Source organism: Siniperca chuatsi, linkage group LG15 (assembly GCF_020085105.1).
Source record: "Siniperca chuatsi isolate FFG_IHB_CAS linkage group LG15, ASM2008510v1, whole genome shotgun sequence".
NCBI classification, from domain to species: Eukaryota; Metazoa; Chordata; class Actinopteri; order Centrarchiformes; family Sinipercidae; genus Siniperca; species Siniperca chuatsi.
The window spans coordinates 9,537,628-9,561,758 of NC_058056.1; the positions used below are offsets into that span (position 1 = coordinate 9,537,628).

General features: G+C 38.4%; 1 protein-coding gene across 1 annotated transcript; it reads right to left on the minus strand.

Annotated features, from left to right (window-relative positions):
- Nucleotides 1–452: 452 nt before the first annotated feature.
- On the minus strand, nucleotides 453–22,723 carry LOC122861757 (calpain-8-like). Its single transcript, XM_044166611.1, has 24 exons — nucleotides 22,664–22,723; nucleotides 21,102–21,132; nucleotides 19,423–19,457; nucleotides 18,185–18,439; nucleotides 17,708–17,777; nucleotides 17,310–17,428; nucleotides 17,060–17,193; nucleotides 16,777–16,951; nucleotides 12,176–12,250; nucleotides 11,935–12,020; nucleotides 10,391–10,465; nucleotides 9,977–10,137; nucleotides 8,910–9,076; nucleotides 8,353–8,364; nucleotides 8,029–8,234; nucleotides 5,888–5,930; nucleotides 5,657–5,725; nucleotides 4,891–4,948; nucleotides 4,750–4,811; nucleotides 4,437–4,505; nucleotides 4,177–4,255; nucleotides 2,533–2,649; nucleotides 835–887; nucleotides 453–550 (listed from the first exon to the last, which is right to left on the minus strand). The coding sequence occupies exons 1-24, from the start codon at nucleotides 22,706–22,708 to the stop codon at nucleotides 524–526; spliced, it is 2,223 nt and encodes a 740-aa protein (XP_044022546.1). The 5' UTR covers nucleotides 22,709–22,723; the 3' UTR covers nucleotides 453–523.
- Between the last annotated feature and the right edge of the window lie 1,408 nt (nucleotides 22,724–24,131).

The window sequence follows — 24,131 nt, forward strand, 5'->3', positions numbered from 1 at the left end:
ACTGTAATACATATCTGATGCTTGTGTTTTTGTCATTTGACATTGTTTTGCTTATTAAGTTTGGACTCAAGTGACAAATGAAAGATCTTTATGAAGCACAACAAACTGATCAAAAGGCAACACATTCTCACCTAAATGTAGAAAACATCTCTAAAGCCATGATTTTTTGTGTATTTCATATTTAATAAGCACATTTCACAAAGAAAATGTCACATTTCAAGATGTCTGCAAGGCATTTATGATGAAAGAAATGTTTATATAAACAAACTGTTTGGATGACGTCATTATTTTGTAAAGTACAAAGTGATTAAAGAAGCCTATTCCCACCTAAAAAAAAACAGGAAAAAAAACAAGAGGAGAAGATAGTTACACTACTAACATTGACAAAGTTGACGTAAATACCCTGTTTTTTCATACCATGTAATAGCTCATTTGCAGAAGAACACATTTTGCATTTATTTTCTTTTACATCATCTGCTGCTGTAATTCCAAATGAATGCTGCAGTTCATCTTCTCTGTCATGTTAAGTGTACATCGAAAGGTACATCCACTGCAAATTAAGGAGGGATATATTATTAATGTGCTTCACTGTATCTGTAGCACTGATTGAAAGTGTGATCATTTCATCACAGAAAACTACAAATGTAGTACAAGCATGCCATATTTTCTAGAACACAGTCAACACACTAGGGGAATGTTCAAAGTACAAATGCCAATAAGATATCTTTCACCCTCTGTTTCAAATCAACAGCTGTGCAGGTTGTGGAAGGTTTAATTCTTAAACTACCTACAAATTTCAAGAAATTTATAACACCTCTGAAGAACTTTTATTACCTCTGATACATGAAGAGTCATGGTCGTTCCATTGGATAACTGGCTGAAGATTTCTATTGAGAAAGACACAAATTCTTATTACTCCAGAAACTGTGAGGGCAAGGACTGGGAGTCAGATATGTCTGTCACATGCAATGACACAAGTTCAAAATGTCACTCTCATCCACATGACTGCTTCATCTATGCCTGTTGCTGCACTCCTGTACTGCCTCATATGTAAAACAATGGTGTGCTGCCAGTAGAATGCACTGGACACTCTAAGTTACTGTAGCCCACCCAATGGAACACTAGTACGGTGTAGCATTCCCTTGCTAACCCTGTACACATATTCAAAATTCCAATTTAACCTGAAATGACCATGTTAAAATGTTACATGCTAGCAGCCCAGTGAGGCTGAACTTAGGCACAGTGGTGCTTTGAGCTAAATGCTAACATCAACATGCTAATTTGTTCACAATATCAATGTTAAAATGATGATGATGTTTAGCAGTAATATTGTTTGCCATGTTCACCATCTTAGCTTAGTGTGTTAGCATGCTAACATTTACTAATTAGCACTAAACAAAGTACAGCTGAGGGTCACGTTATGTCAGTTATACATGTATTTTGTATTTTTGAAATTTTGACCTGATGATAGACGCTACATGAAAAATCAGAGGATCACCAAAGTGATTACTATTAATCCTGAGGGGAAAATGAATTTGCGTACCACATATCATGACAAACCATCCAAATGTTTCACTCAAAACCACAATTGTGTACCTGGTGGCGGAGGAGAAAATGTCAGGGGACAGACACTATCTCCATGTTTTGTCCATGGAATGACTAAATGAGTGAATGAGTTATTGTCTGATGTAGAAAAGGTTTCAGTCGTAGTCATCTGGACACTGTTTTCAGAATCAAGATGTTTCGGCTCCCATCCGGAAGACATTCTCAATTTTGAAAAAATGGGACGGGAACTAGAAATTTAAGCTACTCTGTGTTACATAAGCCTTGCCCTCAGGAAGGAATCTGTCTGAGTATCTGTTAATAGCTAGTTTCACCTGAAACTGACCTAATAGTTTCCAAGATGGCCCAGTAATCAGTAATCAGGCCTATTGTTCTCTGGCTGCATCTACTTCATCACTGATAAGTACCTGATTAGCATGTGATTGGCGTGACCAAGGTGATAATACAACCTTTTCTACGTTAGAACACTCCTGGACGAATGAGGGACTACACCGTCTTATTGTCTGATCCACAGGTGTTTGCGTGTCAAACAGTTTTAAGCTTTAATACAATATTCAGTGACACTTTCACATGACTTTTGTTTTGCTACATCCTATCACTAATTAATGTAGCACAATTATCATGGCGACAGCTGCCTCTGCGTTCACTTCTCCTCACTCCTCTACAGCCAGATCCTTGCAGTCTTGTACACTAACATGTCTCCGCTGCCCATTAATAATAATAATAACAGCTTTGTATAGCACATTTCAATACAGGTAACAAAGTGCTTTACAACAATCAATATAAAACAAACAAACAAGTCAAAATAAAATTAAAGATAAAAATATAATGCAAGCCTGATCTCCTCTGGCAGATTGTTCCAGAGTGTAGGGGCCCTGACAGCAAAGGCCCTGTCTCCTTTGGTTTTCAGCATAGACCTCGGAATGGCTAGCAATGCCCTACCAGATCTCAGTCTGCAAATTGACTTACGGTTCATGCAGTCGAAGCGAAGGACTAGACTGATGAAGTTCTCCAGTGTTATGAATCCAGAGGAGGAACCGTAGCGCAGAGCAATCATATTCAGCATGTCATCGCTGATCCCCTTTCCTGGCCAACATACATAGGACAAAAGTTTAGGCATGATTTATAATGGGGCTGCAACTAACTGCTGTTTTCAATTATTCTTTTTTTATTTCATTAAGACATAACACTGTCGCACTGTCATGGCACATGAATAGGACAGACCCATTGTTAATGTCATTAGTAACACCTGTGCTTTTCCTACTATGACCAGTCAAAATGTCCTGTGTTTGCATTTGGATAATTCCAAATGGAAAGACTGTTATGAATCTGTAAAAATCAGTTTGTCAAACACAAAAGCAGAGGATTGACATTACATAATCAAAATACAGCTCAGCTTATACTGTTGACAGACAAGGGTGTTGTAGAGTAATTACTCCTTAGGAATTAAAGGTTTGTAGTATAGCCAATTAACTCTTGCCAAAATATATTAAATCTTGTCTAATGCAGCAAAAGAACATTTTGCAATTCATCAATAATACCCGCAGGCCAGGTGCATTTCATTCATTGTAGACTCAAGAATATAACCCTAATTGCTGCGACAGACCACCATTATATAAATGTAGAACCCCTCGCAGCAAGTACTATACTAAAAATCAAACTTGTAGAAATTAGGATCTTAATGTATCTTTGAATATCATTATACAATATGCAACTTACTTTATCAGGCTCAGCTCAGCTGGCTCATCAAAGTCTGTACTTCCTACAGTTTCCACTCTTTGGTTTGTGACCCCTTACGCAATGTCTACTTGGAGCCCTTCGTCACATTTCAGGTGTCCATGAGCTGTTAGCAGATCCACCAAAAAGATATTTCCCCTCTAAACTTCTCAGATGGTTTCATTTAAATAACTCTCAAAGATGTAAAATTCTCCAATATTTCACCAAAAAAATCCAAAATATGAATACAGATTTCTGTGGCAGAACTTTTACAGTTTAGGAGTTGGAATGCACAACATTTGTTTTTTTACAACATTGTTGTATTGGAACTTTTAGAAGGTTCTGAGTACTTCTTCCACAAATGAAGCTCTAGCGAAAGTTCAGTCAGGAAGACTATACTTCTGCATGTTTAGGCGTAGTTCATTCTCATACCATCCTGCCATTCATTCCTCTCACGCATGCTTACTCATATTTCCTGCTGTTTATCTGGGGCTGTCAAATCGGATATCAGCTGTTCCATCAGATGGTCTCAGCTATCCAATAACACTGTGACATACCGTCATTGTCAGCCTATCATCTTGAGTTATTCTGCCGCTGCTCAGGGCAGATGCCCTCCATTACCAAAATCTCCCCGCGGAGTCCAAGCGCCAAAGACTCTGTCAAGATTAACACCTCACATCATCTGTTTCAACAAACACTATCTTTACTTAATTCACTTGTCTTTCCTGATCGATCTGGTGTGTACATTATATATCTGGCACATTGTTTGATAGCATTGTTTTGCATCAAAACATTTTTTTTAAAGCAAACAACTAAAAGCAGTTGGCAAGATTTAAAATAAGGGGAACAAATCCCAGGATATCTATAACAGACAAAAAGAAGTGGTTGATTGTTTACCTAAAGCCTTGAATGCATTCCTGAGCTCACTCAATGACAGTGTTCCTGTTTGCGAAACATCAGTGCGGAAGAAAATGTCCTGGTTGAAGAGAAGACAGTTATTAAGTTATGTGAAACTCTGAGCTCAACACTGCACAAAAACCCTGATCGGGAAAATCTTTCAGACTCTAAATCAGAAATTAAAGTCTGTAATTATCACTAAGCCATCAGTTCTGTTTGTTTTATTATGACATTTTTGACCTTCACTTGGTTCCTTTTACCTTGTATGTGACAAGCTTCTTCCACAGATGAACAAATTCCTCACCATTCAGTTTGCCGGTAATTGATGTCTAACCCAACATTAAGGTATCAGAGCTGTACATATTTTTTCATGTCTTAGCCTGACCTTTAAATCAGTTCATATGTGTGAAACCATCAAAAGGGCAGGCCAGGTTTTGCCATGTACACTACTTGTGTGTTTTATGTAACAAAATTTACTGTGAGACATTCTTCCTTTTGCAAATTAGCAGCTGAGATGGAGAAAAAGTCTAGTCTAGTACACCAATTCACAATGAATATCACGTAAGAGGATACATCTACCAGAGCAACCATGCTGCGACAGGCATCAATGCTGAAGCCTCCAGATTTCAAGTCACCTAAATAAAAATAGAAAAAATTTGAATATTTTTCTTAGCTTATATGCTGTCAAGCCTGATGGAGTTTTACATTCCAAACCTTTCAGGATTCTGTCATTTAGAAGCCTCTTGAGCTGCTCAGCATCCACTTCATCATACTGGAAATGAAATGAAAACAAGGAAAGACTTATATTGGGCTCATATGTTGGTTGTCATAATCACGGTTACCTTTATATTTAGGGGTAATAATAGCATGCTACACCTTATGGGTTTGATAGAAATCACTTAGGTGTAGTTAAAAGACTACAAAACACGTTTCTGTTCCAACATTTAAAATTCCTGATCCAGCGGAGCAGTGACATTAACCCCAAAGAAGAAAAGACAAACAGCAGCAAATACAGTACAGACATGAGTGTTTCAATATTAAAAGGACATCCAAAGCCTAATTATATTTTCATTAGAGGAATACTTCTAATACACTTAATCGCATTCTTGCCAAGAGTTAAGAGGATCGACGCCACTCACGTCTGTATGCTAAATATGAAGCTACAGCCAGCGGGCAGTTAGCTCAGCTTAGCACAAAAACTGTAGGGTGGAGACAGCTAACCTGGCTCTGTCCTAAGGTAACAAAATCCTCCTACCAGCACCTCTAAAGCTCACAAACTAACACGTTACATTGTTTATATATTGTTTGTTTAATCCATACAAAAACCAAAGCGTAAATATAACAATTCTCCATTTTGCGCCTGACTATTTCTTGGCTGGGACCAGTCATTTCCTGGATTCTATGCTGGTGGAGACTGCAGCAAAACAAAAAAGCATATTTCCAAAATGTTGAACTATTGCTTTAAAGGCACACAAATTACCTTGTCAGAGAATTGACGGAACAATGTTCTCTTGTTTTCGTCATCTGCTGCATTTGCGACTGGTATGGGCTGCAGATTGAGAAGATTGAGTGCTTTCAGCTCCAGATAAACTAATGCACTGGGCAATATGTATGTGTCATGTGCTATCCATGTAATCAACATAGCAAACAACATGTAACACAACAGCAATACCAAAATAATATCAACAATATATTTTAAAATCTTTCACACCTCTTCTTCCATATGTTCGTAGTTATGGCCACCAGAGTTCTCACTGAAAGAAAGACAAGAGACATCAGTTCATTACTTGTGGCCAGCGTTGGGCAGTAACGCGTTACAAAGTTACTTCATAAAGAGTTCCAGCAATGTGATTACTTTTTTCAGTAGCGATTGTAAGGGATTACAATTTGTAATTCAATTATGACATTACAGTTACTAAAGGGCAGCTTGTTCACTGTCTCACCAGGAGTTTGATATCACTTTGTTCTTTCTCTGTGCGTACAGTGGAGAGACTGGTCCAGGACGTGCTAGCTTCAGATCAGATCAGATCAGAAATACTTTATTGATCCCCGTAGGGAAACTCTTTGTTACAGTAGCTCGCCTTTACGTCAGTGCACACAGGAGAAAACGATATTATATACTATAAACAGGTCAGAAATAAATAAATTAAGTAACATGTTGGTATAAGTATAAGATAAACTAAGTGTCGAGTACCAAGTGGGTTTACTGGTAGATGGTGAAGTACAGTATAAATACAATGTCACTAATTATGTAATAAATAATAGTAGAAGCGGAGGTGCATGTACTGTCGAGAGTAATTGAGGTATATCCGTAACAATAAATAAGAAAAACTAACAAGGGAAAACTAATATTGCACTTGAGGAGTAAACAGAATATTGCACAATTATTATTAATTATGGCGGAGATGTAATGCTCAATGACCAGTTTAGTGACCTAGGGTCAAACAGACTAATCCTTAGAGGAGGAGTTAAATAGTTTGATGGCCACAGGCAGGAATGACTTCCTGTGGCGCTCTGTGGTGCTCTTTGGTGGGATGAGTCTTCCGCTGAAGGTGCTCCTTTGTTTAGCCAGCACGTCATGGAGCGGGTGGGAGACACTGTCCAAGATGGCGTGTAGTTTGGCCAGCATCCTCCTCTCTGACACCACCGCCAGAGAGTCCAGCTCCACCCCACAATGTTACTGGCCTTACGGATCAGTTTGTTCAGTCTGTTTGCGTCCGCTACCTTTAACCTGCTGCCCCAGCATGCAACAGCATACAGGATAGCACTGGCCACCACAGACTCATAGAACATCTTCAGCATTGTCCGGCAGATGTTGAAGGACCTCAGCCTCCTCAGGAAATAGAGGCGGCTCTGGCCCTTCCTGTAAACAGCCTGAGTGTTCTTGGTCCAGTCCAGTTTGTTATCTAAGTATACTCCCAGGTACTTGTAGTCCTCCACAATGTCCACACTGACCCCCTGGATGGAAACCGGGGTCACTGGTGCCTTGGCCCTCCGTAGATCCACAATCAGCTCCTTTGACTTTGTCGCATTGAGCTGCAGATGGTTCTGCTGCTCGCACCATGAAACAAAGTTACCCACCACAGCCCTGTACTCCGTCTCATCACCACCGCTGATACATCCCACCACAGCAGAGTCATCAGAAAACTTCTGAAGGTGGCAGGACTCTGTGTGGTGGCTGAAGTCCGTGGTGTAGATGGTGAAGAGGAAGGGAGAGAGGACAGTCCCCTGAGGGGCCCCAGTGTTGCTGACCACGCTGTCTGACACACAGTGCTGCAGCCGCACGTGCTGTGGTCTGCCAGTCAGGTAGTCCACAATCCAGGACACAAGGGGGGCGTCCACCTGCATCGCTGCCAGCTTCTCTCCCAGCAGGGCAGGCCGGATGGTGTTGAAAGCACTGGAGAAGTCAAAAAACATGATCCTCACCGTGCTTGCCGGCCTGTCCAGGTGGGTGTGGATGCGGTTAAGCAGGTAGATGATGGCGTCCTCGACTCCCAGCCGGGGCTGGTAGGCGAACTGAAGGGGGTCCAGGAGGGGTCTGACGATGGGCCGCAGCTGTTCCAGCACTAGTCTCTCCAGGGTCTTCATTATGTGGGAGGTCAGTGCCACCGGTCTGTAGTCCTTGGAGCCACTGGGACGTGGCGTCTTCGGCACAGGAACGAGGCAAGATGTCTTCCACAGAATGGGGACCCTTTGAAGACTCAGGCTCAGGTTGAAGACGTGTTGAAGGACTCCACAAAGCTACGGAGCTACAGCAACAGGCAGCATGCGGGCTGGCGCATGCGCACTCTTGTAGATTCATTGTACAACTAAGTTTATATAAGGCACATTAGTAAGTTGCGAGTGACTTACTGGACATGGGTCTCTGCCTTGGAGAGGATGGTCAGGATGAAGGAGGCTGTCTCATTAGGATTGAAGGTGGACGGCACAATCAGGTATTCACCAGGCTTCAGCATTACAAACGCCATCACCTCACGCGCATTCATGTAGGATTTAGTTTGGGCAACAGGTTTGTTGCTGAAGAAAGAGGCTGGGAACTTCCCCCTCTGTGCCTCGTACTGTAATAGAAGTAATAAATAGATATTTCATTTCCATGCAATTCATATCAATCTTCATAGCACCACAATGTAGGTGGGCATATACTGTGTATGAGGATGCGCTAAAAATGTTACTTACTTCTTTGGTCACCTTGGAAGAAATCAGAGGAAAATGAATTCATGTTAGGGACAAAACAAAATTAGTTCAAGTAAAATGATGACAATATGAAAACGTGTAAATAAAAATCATGGAATTAATGCTCACTTATAGAGGTAAAATTCTAATAAAAACAAACGTGTTTAGGTCCTTATGAAAAACTGAGTGAATGCTTGAGACTTGGAATATGCTACATTCAAAATTACTTCAAGAACTTGTTGCAGATGTTTTATGTTGTTGACAGGCACAGACACCAGATTTATTTAATTTTTTCCCAGAGCATTTCGGGATGTAAAGAGAATTTCAACAAATATAACAAAAAAATACTTCTGAAATACATTACCTACCCTAGCTTTAAGTGACATGAGCCACAAAACTGTAAATGCTAACTCTTTGATTCAGCACTAATATTCGTTCACCATGATAACACAGAATGGCTGAGCCTACAGAACGGTTTCATTTTTGTTTTTATTTAATTAGCATGACATATCCATGATAGTCCTCACACTGTGATAGAAACAATAATGGATAATATTTACCTCAAATACAGAGAATCCAATGTGGAGATTATGGACCAGGCGTCTGTTCCTCTTGTCAGGCATTTGCATGAGAGACACCAGCATGTTTTTTTCACCCTGTTTCGTAGAACATTCACTGAGTAGTTTATCAATCTTGACCCGATACTGTGGATTAGTCCAGAAGCTCTCTGGAAGGCAAAGAGTGAAACTATTTAGCATATTACCATTTTGCCGAGAGAAGGATGAATCTGAAGAATGTAAAAAAACAATCTTGCAGCCAGTTCATCCATTCTTGGCTAATTCTGCTTTCCCTGTTATGGAACCTGGTGGGTGTAGTGGAATAATAATAGACTTTTAAAGAGATTAATTATCATTAATTAATACATTTATGTCACTTTTTCAAAAAGCGATTATAAATTGATCCATTAAATTTGAATTTCATAAAATATAATTTCATTTGCAAATTAATTCCATATTCCATCTCATCTTAAATGATAAATTAATAATACATCTTAAAATGGAATTACAAAATGAATCTTTAAAAGGCTTTTAAATTTTACTTTTTGCTCTTTCCATTTCACATTTGTATCTTGCTTTAACATTTGCGGTTTCTATTTTGTGATTGCTTTATAATATTTTGGGGGCATTTTTGCGTTATTTAGATAGTGTAGAACACATGAACTGCTAATAGCTACTTCGGCATACTTTAAATGGTGCCAATTTGCCAAAATATAAACAAATATAGGTTTAAAGAAACAGGGCTCAAGCTGTAGCCCTGCTACAAGCTAAGTGACTGACTCCATGGCAACTTTATGCTTCCTGTTTACAGCCCCCAAATTAAGGGAACTGTAGTTCCAAAAAAGAGCATGATTATCCTCCAAATAAAAGCAAGACAAAGAATAACAATAGGTGGGGGCATTTTTAAATTGATACATTTATAAAGCTATTATAAATTGATTAATGGATTTTACTAATGAATTAGAAAATGAAAAATGAGAAATGTAATAAACTGTAAAAATCTAAACATTTTCAAAATGCCACCCTCCAGTCTCCATATACTGTTTTTGAGGGGACAGTTTTGGAAGTACCAAGGTTATTCATGCATCCTCCAGCAGTGGTTCCTGCCACCCATCTGCCCTCGTAGAAGGAGGTCTTCCAATGGCAAGAAGAGCTTCCATCAAGGAAGTCGGGACACAGGCAGCAGATGTCAAGATCCTTGTATAACTTACAGAAGTCTTCCAAGGTCATCCTGTTGACATCAGAGATAGTTTGATAACACATTGTTGTTTTAGTGACGAATCAAAGAAAAAAAATGTTTTATACTGTATTGATCAGCTGAGGTAAGACATGCAAATGTAATCTGCATAAATGCAAAATTGTTTTTTGTGAAAAAATGCAAATAAAACTTGAAATATTCACTGATGTCTTGTAGTTGCCACTATGTCACAAAACATTTTGCATTCTGCATTTTTAGAAATGACTGTTGATTTCAACGTGCTTACCAAAACTCCCCATCATCAATCACTGAAAGGCACATCTCACGATCTTGAGGACTCACAGTTTGCCACAAAGGCGACCTTTAGATACAATGTGTCAGTGAAGGAAAAGGAGAGGCAATATTGTTAGAAATTGTTATTAACATTGACACAAGTCACAGTTAGGGTTAGGAAAAAATAATATGCAACTATATATACTTTCTACTCATGTATGCATGATACATAACATGTGAAATAACAGACAGTTCAGGGCCAAGAAAAAATGGGTGTGGCAGGTTGTTTTTGACCAGATGTACAAGTGCAAATCCTGGCATAGTGTGGTACCTTTGGAGGAGCAAAGGTATTTTAGCTTGGGTTTGAAGACTATACATTTTCAGTAGTGTAAAGAATGACTTGTAAACTTGGGGCATGGAGTTTGAAAAGGCAGGGAGGGTCTCAGAAAAAGAAACTGTCAAGTTGCATTATGGAATATGTGGAATCCAGTGTTTTTGGAGCTTGACTCATACAGTACTAGGCACTAATAGTCAGGATATCTCAGCCTCTTCCACATTAATTTTGACCTACTTTTTAGGTCTAGGTCTACTACTAAATCACTGGAGCAGTGTTTAAAGTCCATTTAGTAGAGCTGAGTGACCAACAGATTTTGTGTAATTGCTAACCAACTATAATTTCCATGGCATGGCATAAAACTGAAAAGGCCAACACATATTCTCTTCACAAACAAGCTGCATTTGCTGTCCAACAAAACTTTACTTGCCTAGACTGAAAACTGCCAAAACCAGTTTGTGAAAACCCTCAAGACACTGAGACAGCTAGAGAGACGTCCCAGGGCTCTGTTCCAAACATCCTTTGCATGCTTAGCCAGTTTAGCACTGTCACGCAAAAATAAAACTGAGGAGATTATGCTTTAAAAAGCACACAGCTAATTTTTCATAGACACCAGTTATTTGAAGACTCATCTAGCACCAACTGGATGACTGTATGAGACACCAGCATTAACTGGAAACATCATTTTAACTTGTGTGCAGGTTAAGAATTAGGTACGGTTTAGGCAAGTAATAATTTGGTTAAGGTTAGGAGATTAAGACACTTACAATTCTGGGTGTGGTTTATTTAGCTAAAGTGAAAAGCAATGCCATTGTACTAGCATAGATTAACATTGACTGAAATTAAATAAATTCCATTGCTTTTCATTACAACTGATTTTTTTTAACAGTTGACATTTAAGACCTGTCAGAATGTGGCTTCCCTGGTCACGTTTCACGTTTAACTGGCGCAACCAGTTTAATACTGAGAGGGTTATTATTGTTAGACATGAAAGGCTTCTCACGGCTCTGTTCCAAATGTCCTGAACCCCTTCATGCATGACTTACAAAAGCATGTTGAGATTATCATCAAGAAGCAGACGCAAATTGTTGACAAAGCATTCTTAAGAAATGTGCCTGTGTGTGACAATGAATACATCTTAAATGTGCTATTTTGTAAAAATAAGGCAGCAAATCTAAGCAATTTCTCTGTGAAACACTCACTGAACTCAGTGTGGTTCTTACCGATCACTCCAGTCTCCATTCCACTCTCCTTTGCCCCACGGGTTCCACAAACGCACCAGGTTTACTAGTTTCCCTCGGCTCATCATCTGACCAGCAATCATCAGAGAAAACACAATCGTTATTTGCCACAATAACTACACTTAACTATATACTACTATACAGTAGAGGTCAACTTTTATGATCACTGAACTGTTGTATACTGTATTGTTACAATGCCTTTAAAACAAATGCAATTCTTCACCTGTTTCACACCCGTGACAGCGTAGGCATGGCCTTGGACCAATCCATTTGGTAATACAGTGTTGGCAGATGTCTCCTACAAGAAATAGGAACTGTATATGTTATCATTTCAGATAGTCATACTTTTCTTTAACCACATAATAAATGAAGTTAACAGAAGAAAATTTCTAAAATATATAATAGTATAAAGTTAAGCATCAACATGTGTAGGAGATAGGTAGAGGCTCAACAGTGCTACAAAAACAATGATGCTACTGAAAAACACTATTAATAAACCGCGTACGGACTAATAACCTGTGCAAACAGACTATAATAAAGTAAATTACAACAAGACTAATTGTTTTAACCATATCTTTTTATTTCTCTAGATCTTGTTTTTTTTCTATTAATATTTTATAATGACAGAAACAAAACCCAAAAGTATTCCCATTGTTTAATTCTGCAGAAAACACTCAAATGTCAGGTATTTGAGAGAAAACTAAAGCAAAGCACTTACAAAGGACCATTGGTTTTCCTTTCTTTTTGTACGATTACATGTACACCGGTCATAGTGCTATAATATAACATGAATTGTAATTGACCCTTTTTATACTTTGACCTGCAATGACATTCATCTCTGTATTCTTTGTACAATAAAGCCTTATCACGGAAGACATTTTCACTTGTCCTGCAATCAATAACATTAATATTTACTACATTCCATGTAGATGTGCGAGTGCCCAGGTATCGTGCATGCTGGCTCACTAGCATGGTTTATGCCATACAGATTCAAAAGCAGCCGCTCATGAGTCTGTCTTATGCCATTAAGCATGTAATTTGCATATAATGTAAAAAATGTGACCAATGGTTACTTAAACAAATTATGACAACAAAGTGACATGTAATATAACTGGATAGATTTAGAAGTACTATAACTTTGATTAAAAAGGGAATTTGATTTTTATTTATTAATTATCTGGGTGAAACTGATATAAGCTTACTAAATATCTGGATAAAATGATTTGGATTCACTGCATAAAATAAATTATATCAACTCAGATTTTAGCACATTGTTGCTTAATTCAAAACATTGACATTGCTATTCTTATTTATCTGTACCTAAATGAATTGTTTAAATTTAAGTTTTAATTGGTATCACAGGACTTTAAATCTAATCAATATTATTGAATGTCACTTTGTTGCCATCATTTTTCTATCTCTAATTTACCCAATATCATGCCTTCTTGGTGCCACAGTTGGGTCAACAGATCACCACGCATAAAAAGAACAGCAGGTAAACATTTATTTGTGAAACTTTGTCTAAACATGTTTAGACAACATTTTTCAAGTGCAAAATGCCAAAATACAACAATAAAATAGGAGGGGCTATAAGAAAACAAACATTTCAAAGTATTTCCAAAATTCATCTGATTTCAAGTTTTTTTTTCTCGCTTTAAGATACTGACACTAATTTGAAGAAAATCAAAGAAACAAAAGAAACATGCCCAGGGAACTAATGGACAAGTTTTTGTTCTATGAAAAACACATCCACAATAATCTATACTTTTAGCATTAACAGCCCTTGATTGTTTCAAAGCTTTAATTCTGCTTTTGCTGTTGACCAGTAACCAGGGATGCAGTGAACAGTGCATATTCTTGAGGCTGTTCACTTTTGGGGACGGCTTTGAACAATCTAGCTCGAGGAGGAGTTCCTGGAAGACTTCAAACGTGTACCTGAGCTCCTTAGGATAGGCAAGATTCACTGCATATGCCCACCCAACAAGCATGGAGCAAGCCCTTGGAAAGTTACCCAGAGCAGTCAGAAATGTCATGCCCTCTACCACGATACCAGTGTTGTTGGGACCCTCTGACTCATTAGTCTTGATGTTGTAGATTTTCATCCTTTGTACAACAAGGTCCTGTGACACACTGTCTTCAACAGCATCCTAAAATAACAAGAACATTGTGCATTTCAGACTGTACAGCCAAAGGAGAAGGTCCTAATTTAATCTCTCAAATTGATCCCCAACCCTTAGGACAAGAAAACCTGGGGCTGTCATAGCTGTTGCACGAAATGCACCCCATTTATGTCAGTGTTTGAGAAAAATCTGAGATAATGTATTTGTAAAGGCATGTCACGCAATCCTTGGCCCGTGGCCTAATTGTTTAACAGATTTCATTAAATCTCTCTTACCAGGTTTTTCAGATATCTTACAAGTAAACAAATGTGACTGAGTATGTACTGCAGTTTAAGTTGTACATATGTGAATAAACCCAGAATTACAGACAACATATAGGACATTTGTAAAGCCTAATTTTCTTGTAATTTTCCTGTGACTAAAAAGTGCCATCAGTCATTGACAGGACAGGAAATTCAAATACAATAAGTACTTAGTTCCAATTTAGTAGGTACACCAAGCTAAAAACTAAAGCAGTCCAATACAACAGCGGTGCAATAAATACTATCTTCATGAGGGTTATAATGTTTTTTTGTTATTAGTATAACGCCTTGTTCATGTGTTTTTACTCTTTATCCTGAAAATGGCTGTTGGGCTGAAACAGCAGAATAAAAAAAAAAGATGCTTCATACATGATGGAGCTGGAGAATTTAACAGATTTTTACATTACAGGTTTTGGTGTGTTGCATCTCCTGTATAAAATAACAAATAATTCTTTGCATAATCTGGGACATTTACCACCACAATATTTTTTAAGGCTGGAGTGCACTGGTACCAAAATAAACCAAGCACCAACCAGCACTACTAAAGATTGGACCATTAATTTTAGCCACATACTGAACAAGGTATGTTGTATCTGGTTCCAGCATGCCATGTTCATGGATGTTCTGAACATGGTTCACCATCACATAGAGTAGAAGCTGCAGGCCAGTACAGATGGTTAATAATGGCTGGCCTCCACAGCTTCAGGTCCTCCCTCTCCTTTGCAGCAGTATCCAAAGTTTTCTGTAGACCTGTTTCAGAACAGAAACAAAATGTTAAAAGAAAATGTAACAGCCAACCTAAATTAAACTATCAACAGCCCTGTCATAAAATCTACCTGTACGAAGCTTACAATGCTCAGTTGTTGCTGATATTCAAACTGAGATGTATTAATTCAATTATATGTTAATTATTGAGGTTATAGTCACAGTGCTGAGTTGTACCGGACTACATCATACTGAGGTGTTTCTAATATTTTTATAATTATTATTATTAGCTGTGCAAAGAAAGTCACCAAGCTGTAACTAGACTTCAGGGCTCTAATGAGGTTACTGATTATGTCTTCTCATGTAGTTTTAACGAAAATAGGATGCTAATGCTAGCTAACATTAGCCATTATGCTTTATCAGCTGGTGAGTTTTACAAGATGGCTACGCTGCATTACAACAATAAATACTTCCCTCACGTTGCTTCTCATTATTGAAATCATCGTGCTGAATATTCTGGTTAGCAAGCGTTAGAAAACAAGACTTACAGTGCACAGCTCACATTTTCCGCTGGTGGAAGTAACGTTACCAGCCGCCTGCTGAAGATGAAGCAGCTGTGTGTTGGAAGAAACCGCAGCAGCTGTAAGTTGCTATCCCGTCCTGAACTCCTTCATATCACCAGGAACACAATCCTCCTGTCTAAAATGAGCGCCAAACACGACTGCGCACCTCAGCTAGCTAGCTAGCAAGCATTTTCTGTTAGGAAACGGTGGACCCGATGTCCTGACAGGCAGATATTCGCCACAATAATTCGCCATGATGTAAAATGATGAAATTAAATGTAAAACTACAGAAAAAAGACCGGCTACCACTAAATGTAGTGCGCATACGCCAACGTGCATGCTGCCTGTTGCCGTAGCTCTGTCGTTGCTCGTTGTCTTACTTTTTCCTACTTTTAGCTTTCCTTTTTTCTTCTTGCCTGTATTATAGTGTATTATACTCTGATTTGCTTAGAACTTATATCCCTGTGTGCACTGATGTGATAGTGAGCTGCTGTAACAAAAGAGTTTCCTCTCGGGATCAATAAAGTATTTCTGATTCTCATTCTGAAATAACAGCCGCTCACACCTATCACCTACTACTGCACACTGAGCTGAGTTGAAATCTTGCCTACAATGGTTGATATGTTGGCTGTATCTCAACAGATGGAGGGAAATACCAGTACCTATCCTTTTAAGACTACAGGTTACTATTATTTATTTAGTAAATTTAATTTAACCCCAATCACAGTTTTTACAGTGTATTCAGCTCTGATTGGGCAGTTAAGTTTTTGACATTGCACAGTAAAGTAGTTCATTTCCTGCTTAGGCTAATACATGTGTGTCATGTACATCATTTTTTCTCTTTTAAGTCCCAATATAGCTAATTAAAGTTATAGCATAGAAAATTTTGGATGCCTTTAAATGTCATGATGAGTTTTTCCTCCATTTTGTTTAAATCTCCTTTTCCTTTACATAGATGGGTCCAGTAGAAAACAACTATGTGCTTCTGCACAAGATCATCTTAGCCTTAAGATGCTTTTATGAATGGGCGCCTGGTCTTCTGGACAGACAAACACCCCGAACAGTTTAAACACAGTTTATAAGAGCAAAAACAACAAGCTAGTGTGTGGTTTTGTGTGGTATATTGGTGCTTACCCCCTGTGATGTACTACAACCCATCAGTGACTTGGACTGGCCAGCTCTGCGCATCATTTCCCACAGGGTTGGAGGAGGGTCTGACAGATGGAGACGTATGTGAACACCACCAGTGAAGTCCACCAAAGCCTCGGCAGGAGTTCCAGCATTCATGTCTGAGTAGGAACCACACACTCTGACACAAATGGGTGTGAAATTACTTACAGGGATACTCCAAAAATAAGACAAATCTCATTTTGAGAGGCATTTTATGACAAAGAAATAATACACTATTTTTCCATACTTGGCATAGGCTTTCTCTAGCAAAGCAGGCCAGAACTCAGTTGGATCTCTGGAGTGAACAAAGATTAGTCTGCCATTGATTGTTGGTAGCTTGTCATCAATGACAACATCCACCCACCTTCCAAATCTCCAGAACTGAATAGTTGAGAAAGGAGAGAATATGAAGAGTTTTAGAGCAAAATGAGATATGTACCATTTAGCAGAACAAGACACATTTAGACAAACACTGTTGGGAATGATTGTTGGTTTACCCTGAAGTGGAACAGCCCGCAGTAGTCCTCATCAAATTTTTGCTCGAAAGGAACAACTTGTTCAAGGATGTAATTCTGGAATGTCAGAGCACCGATAGACGCAAGAAACCAGCAGTTTCCTGAGTTAAAAAATAGTCATTGAGTTGTCAGAAAGGTTTACTAAGCTGACAAAGGCAGGATTGTAAAGTGTGTACAGAAGGGTTTATTACAAACTATCGAAAATACTAACACAGCCGAGAGGGCAGAAAACAGACTAAAGTAGGGCAGAGAGCTACGTATCAGAAAATATTGTACCAATGTGTTTGTTGCTCTCTCGGCTGTTGTCTGCACTTGCATCTCAAAATAGCATTGCTGGAAACCCAATTTGTGGATTATTATGAATGAAGCAATTTTCCTACCAACCAAGCCTTGACCAAAGTCAAACCTGGAGACCCCATCAACTGCAAAAGATGGTTTGGGAACAAGTTTCTGAAACGGAGGAATTGTTGACAACACAAAACGTTTTAAAGGTTTAATATTAGCCTAACTGTTACTGTCAGATAACAGTACAGTAATACGCTATAATAATGGCCTGCTAAGCTTTGTCAGGGTTGTCTTTGACCTTTGCTGTTTATCCCTAAAAATACATACGATAGTATTACTGAACCAAATGGTTCAGTGATGGTTATGTGAAAGGGTTGCTAGTACTGTCAATGTAACTGAGAATCAACACCATGTGGTAAATCATGCAGGTTTACCACACAACAGAGATGCTGGGTTCTAATTTCAACTTAATCGGTTTAGCTGTCTGCTGGTTGAAGACTATGACAACAAACATGCTTGTTAAACCATCAACATTTAGTGTAATATGGGATCAGTTTTTGGCCAACACTCACCGCTGGTCTCAGCCACACCACTCGGGCCAGGTCAGCAGAGCTCAGTAACCCTTCGCCGATGGAGTTCCTGTCAGGGGGGAACATCTCATCGATGTACCTTACCCGTTGGATGAGAAAGTACTGTTTCAGCTGCTGGAAGTCTTGGTTGAGGAACTTCTCAGGGTTGGTGATGGTCCCATGACCATCTTTCTTGTGACGTGCATTGATGATGTTCATACACACACCAGGTGGAGGCATTGCTGCAGTGTGTGAGCTCTGTTCGGAAAAAGGGGATCAAGAACAATCTTGACATTAAAAAGTTTGCTTTTAAGAATAATTAGAACAGCAGGCACTGATACTTTGCATCGGACTGTACTCTTGAATTTGAACACTGGAAGAGGTACATTCAATTAAGTAATGTATATAAGTAAGCAGTGGTGGAAGAAGTCCTAAAATAGCAAGTAGCAATACTAAAATACTGTTACAAGTAAAAGTCTTACATTCAAGATTTCACCTAAATAAAAGTACATTACCAAGAGTATTACCAACAAAATGTATTGTTGGTAATGTATTAAAGTAAAAGTACTTATTGGGTAGAATAGTCCCTTTCAGAGAGCAATCTTATTATATATATCATATTATTGGAGTATTATTACTGATGTTTTAATTTTGTTAATAATTTTAAGCTGGTGGAGGTGGAGAACACTTAACTACTTTATATACTGTTGGATAATTTAATCTATAGCACAGTATCATGTTTAATAAATTGATCATATGTTTGTAAAATCTTAATTTGTAAAGTTTACTAGTAACTAAAGATGTCAGATAAATGTGAGTAAAAAGTACAATGTTTCCACCTGAAATGTAGTGGAGTAGAAGTATAAGTAGCATAAAATTTAAATGAAGTAAAAGTACCTCAAAATTTTACAGTACTTGAGTAAATGTACTTAGTTACTTTCCACAACTGTAAATAAGTACATTACATTATTTTGATAATAAGCAATAGGTAGTAAAAAATTATATAATGCAGAAAAAATATAAGTAAAGTAAAAATAAGGTGTGGGGTTGTTATAACCTATTGTTGAGGTTAAGGTACTATTTTCCTCAACATGCCTGTTTGCTTTCATTCTCTACACAGTTTAATTCTGCCTTTTGGGTGCCAAAGATTTAAAATAAGATATCTAAATAAGTCAGTGTGCATGCTGGTTCTATACAATAACTTATTGTTTGTGTTAAAGTCTTATCTTTCTTTGACATACCTGTTTGCTTCTATTCTCTACCCAGGTGATTCTGCCTTTTAGAAAGAGCCAAAGAGGAGAAATAAGGTCTCCAAATAAATCAGTGTGCATGGCTATGGTTACTGTGAGCAATTTCAGGGTACATGGAAGCACAGTAAATTGGGCAAAACTGCCTATTTAATTTGTCAGCTTGCAGTGGTGTTTTTGCACATGGCCCAGAAGGTTGCTAATGGGTGATCAAGACATCACTGAATCACACACCAACACACCAAAAAGGCCAAAAGCACAGCATAAAAAACCCCTGAAATATCATCAACAGCAAAACTGTTGACGAAACCTGAGATATCAAAGTAGCCGGATATTTGCAACATGCCTATTGATCTCCAGCAAATGGTCCATGGCTGCATGGAGCACATACTGAAAATAAAATACTACCACAGGCAAAATGAATATTTACATTTCCTAATGACCATTAGTGGCTGGCATTAGTGCAGTGAGCTTCCCACTTTTATATCACATCATGCATACAGGTCTGCTCCTACATTCTGCACCTTTCACCCGCTCTTATATTAAATACATCAATTAATGTATTTAAAAGTTGCATTTTAACAATCTAAAATTAATACATTTTCTATTTACTCTGACTTTGCAGGTACAGTAAAATACATTTAACACTGAGGCTTTTATTTTCCAAATTCTACTTTCAGTTTCAATTAGATTTTTTTCTGGACCACAAATAACAAAATAAAACATTATAATAAGAAGAAAATGAGTGCAGGCCCCCCACACCTCTGGCAGTTACATAAGATTGCAAAAGTAATTTTCAGTGTCTCACATGTAACAACATTGATTACACATTAGAAACTGCACCAACAACTATGACGATACTGCAAGTTGCTAAACTGTAAGTGAAAACGTGAACTGACCTGTTTAAAATGTCACTGGCATATAAAGATCTTAATCTTACCTCACCAGTCAGAGAGTGTTGAGTCTGAGTGGAACAGAAAGAATGAGAGAAGAAGTTCCAGTTCTTTTATGATATCTGCAAACGCCCAAGACTACTACTGTCAGCATAGGGTGTTCCTTTATGAAACTCTACTTGAGGTGACCTGAGATTTTACCTGCCACAGCTGTGTATAGTATGCATACAGACATAGATGATAGGTAGACAGATAGCTAGACAGACAGGTCGAGAGACAGATTAAGAACAGGGTCTCTCCATGAATAGAACATTCCAATTACCTTTCACTGAAAAAACCTGTATGTGCAAGTTGATAAATTCATGCTGCCCTGGCTTGTTCAAATGTTCCAGACATTTATCTTCACAGTGGTTAGTTAAGACATAAAACAAGAACAACTCTGGCTGCTTGCAATATGAATCTGCCACCATTGTCTGTGCATGCAATGACAGCAAACTCATCTCTCAGGGCTGCTGGTAGCCCTCCAGTGGCAGAACATGAGGCCAGCAATGTATTTTTTACTTAAGAAAGTTACAAAATGTCACATTTATATAATGAAGATCCATCCATTTTGTGTACCTTATCCTGTTGGTGGTGATGGAAGGAGTGTATCCAAGCATGCATCAGGTAAGAGGCAGTGTTTGATCCAGTATAGGTGTTGTCACAGGGCTAACATATACTAACAGACAAACATTCACATGCACATTTAGAGCTATAGTCATTGCAAAGGTTCCAACTCACCTAACCTGTATGTCTTTAGAGGATGAAACCCCTGCAAACACAGGGAGAACATGCAAACTATTTCAAACTGATATAGAGTGCAAACCAATATAACTGCCATAGTGGTTACAGAAAAAAATATTTAGTAATTTTCTGCTCTAAAGTCTACACTGCAGTGTGTGACACAGCCAAAACAAGATGTTGGGGCTCTGTTTTTGTGAATTAAAATGCAGAGAGCAAAGCGTTGTCGAGTGCACCAAGTGCAGTGTGCAGGAAGCCTGACATATTTTCATGTCAGACACTTGCAGGAGCTGAACACACATAATATGTTGGGACTAGGTGGGATCAATTATCAGATAAAAAAGTCAGCGATTAAAGACAAAAGCAATTAAGAACACAAACACTCATGATGTAATCTGGCCATGAACTAAACTGGCTACAATGACAGCAAGAGGAGGTGAGTAGCCTGGAGTAATCACTGCAGTACGCTTTGCTCAAATTTGCACTTGTATTGCCATTTTCATCCAGGGCAAGGTCACTTTCTGTGCTTGCAATATCATTTTTGGAATAAATGTTCTTTGAGCAAAACTCTCTTTCTAAAACTGAAATTTAAAGGAGCTGACAGTTTATGCAATCCAAATTGATGTTGTTCTCACAGTATTTACAGCAGTACCATTATTGCACAAGTGTAAACGTACAACGTGAATTCAATGTTTAAGACTGCATTTCTCTCATGTTTGTCTGTTCTATTTTTGCATAAATATTTGTCTTATGAACAGGTGAAAATGGCTTAACAAAGGAAGCCACACATATCCTGTTTTTTCAACTTTTACAACAGCATCTTGTTGCTGTCTCAGTCTATAGACTTTCAGAGCATTTCAACAAGCCAAAACAATTACCATGCTAACAACCTGAAGCCCATTAGGGCCTACCAACTGCTGTTCTAAACAATATATATCCCAGCTTGTACAGTGAGAGTGTAATTGTGTGGGTGGTGTGACAGTAAGATCCTTAGGTTGCAGTATGTACTGTTTTCAGCCACAAGAGGGCAGAAGTGTAACACTAATCTGTTTTCAACAAAAGGTCTTCATGAAAACTTGATGAATTATACACTTTGTTTATCCTAACCAAGCTGACATCCTCTCAAGCTGGCGCATCATTAATGCTACTTTTGAATTAACATTCAAGCTTTGTTCTCTACTACAACATCTACTACAATAGCTAGACAGACAGGTCGAGAGACAGATTAAGAACAGGGTCTCTCCATGAATAGAACATTCCAATTACCTTTCACTGAAAAAACCTGTATGTGCAAGTTGATAAATTCATGCTGCCCTGGCTTGTTCAAATGTTCCAGACATTTATCTTCACAGTGGTTAGTTAAGACATAAGACAAGAACAACTCTGGCTGCTTGCAATATGAATCTGCCACCATTGTCTGTGCATGCAATGACAGCAAACTTATCTCTCAGGGCTGCTGGTAGCCCTCCAGTAGCAGAACATGAGGCCAGCAATGTATTTTTTACTTAAGAAAGTTACAAAATGTCACATTTATATAATGAAGATCCATCCATTTTGTGTACCTTATCCTGTTGGTGGTGATGGAAGGAGTGTATCCAAGCATGCATCAGGTAAGAGGCAGTGTTTGATCCAGTATAGGTGTTGTCACAGGGCTAACATATACTAACAGACAAACATTCACATGCACATTTAGAGCTGTAGTCATTGCAAAGGTTCCAACTCACCTAACCTGTATGTCTTTAGAGGATGAAACCCCTGCAAACACAGGGAGAACATGCAAACTATTTCAAACTGATATAGAGTGCAAACCAATATAACTGCCATAGTGGTTACAGAAAAAAATATTTAGTAATTTTCTGCTCTAAAGTCTACACTGCAGTGTGTGACACAGCCAAAACAAGATGTTGGGGCTCTGTTTTTGTGAATTAAGATGCAGAGAGCAAAGCGTTGTCGAGTGCACCAAGTGCAGTGTGCAGGAAGCCTGACATATTTTCATGTCAGACACTTGCAGGAGCTGAACACACATAATATGTTGGGACTAGGTGGGATCAATTATCAGATAAAAAAGTCAGCGATTAAAGACAAAAGCAATTAAGAACACAAACACTCATAATGTAATCTGGCCATGAACTAAACTGGCTACAATGACAGCAAGAGGAAGTGAGTAGCCTGGAGTAATCACTGCAGTACGCTTTGCTCAAATTTGCACTTGTATTGCCATTTTCATCCAGGGCAAGGTCACTTTCTGTGCTTGCAATATCATTTTTGGAATAAATGTTCTTTGAGCAAAACTCTCTTTCTAAAACTGAAATTTAAAGGGGAGCTGACAGTTTATGCAATCCAAATTGATGTTGTTCTCACAGTATTTACAGCAGTACCATTATTGCACAAGTGTAAACGTACAACGTGAATTCAATGTTTAAGACTGCATTTCTCTCATGTTTGTCTGTTCTATTTTTGCATAAATATTTGTCTTATGAACAGGTGAAAATGGCTTAACAAAGGAAGCCACACATATCCTGTTTTTTCAACTTTTACAACAGCATCTTGTTGCTGTCTCAGTCTATAGACTTTCAGAGCATTTCAACAAGCCAAAACAATTACCATGCTAACAACCTGAAGCCCATTAGGGCCTACCAACTGCTGTTCTAAACAATATATATCCCAGCTTGTACAGTGAGAGTGTAATTGTGTGGGTGGTGTGACAGTAAGATCCTTAGGTTGCAGTATGTACTGTTTTCAGCCACAAGAGGGCAGAAGTGTAACACTAATCTGTTTTCAACAAAAGGTCTTCATGAAAACTTGATGAATTATACACTTTGTTTATCCTAACCAAGCTGACATCCTCTCAAGCTGGCGCATCATTAATGCTACTTTTGAATTAACATTCAAGCTTTGTTCTCTACTACAACATCTACTACAATAGCTAGACAGACAGGTCGAGAGACAGATTAAGAACAGGGTCTCTCCATGAATAGAACATTCCAATTACCTTTCACTGAAAAAACCTGTATGTGCAAGTTGATAAAT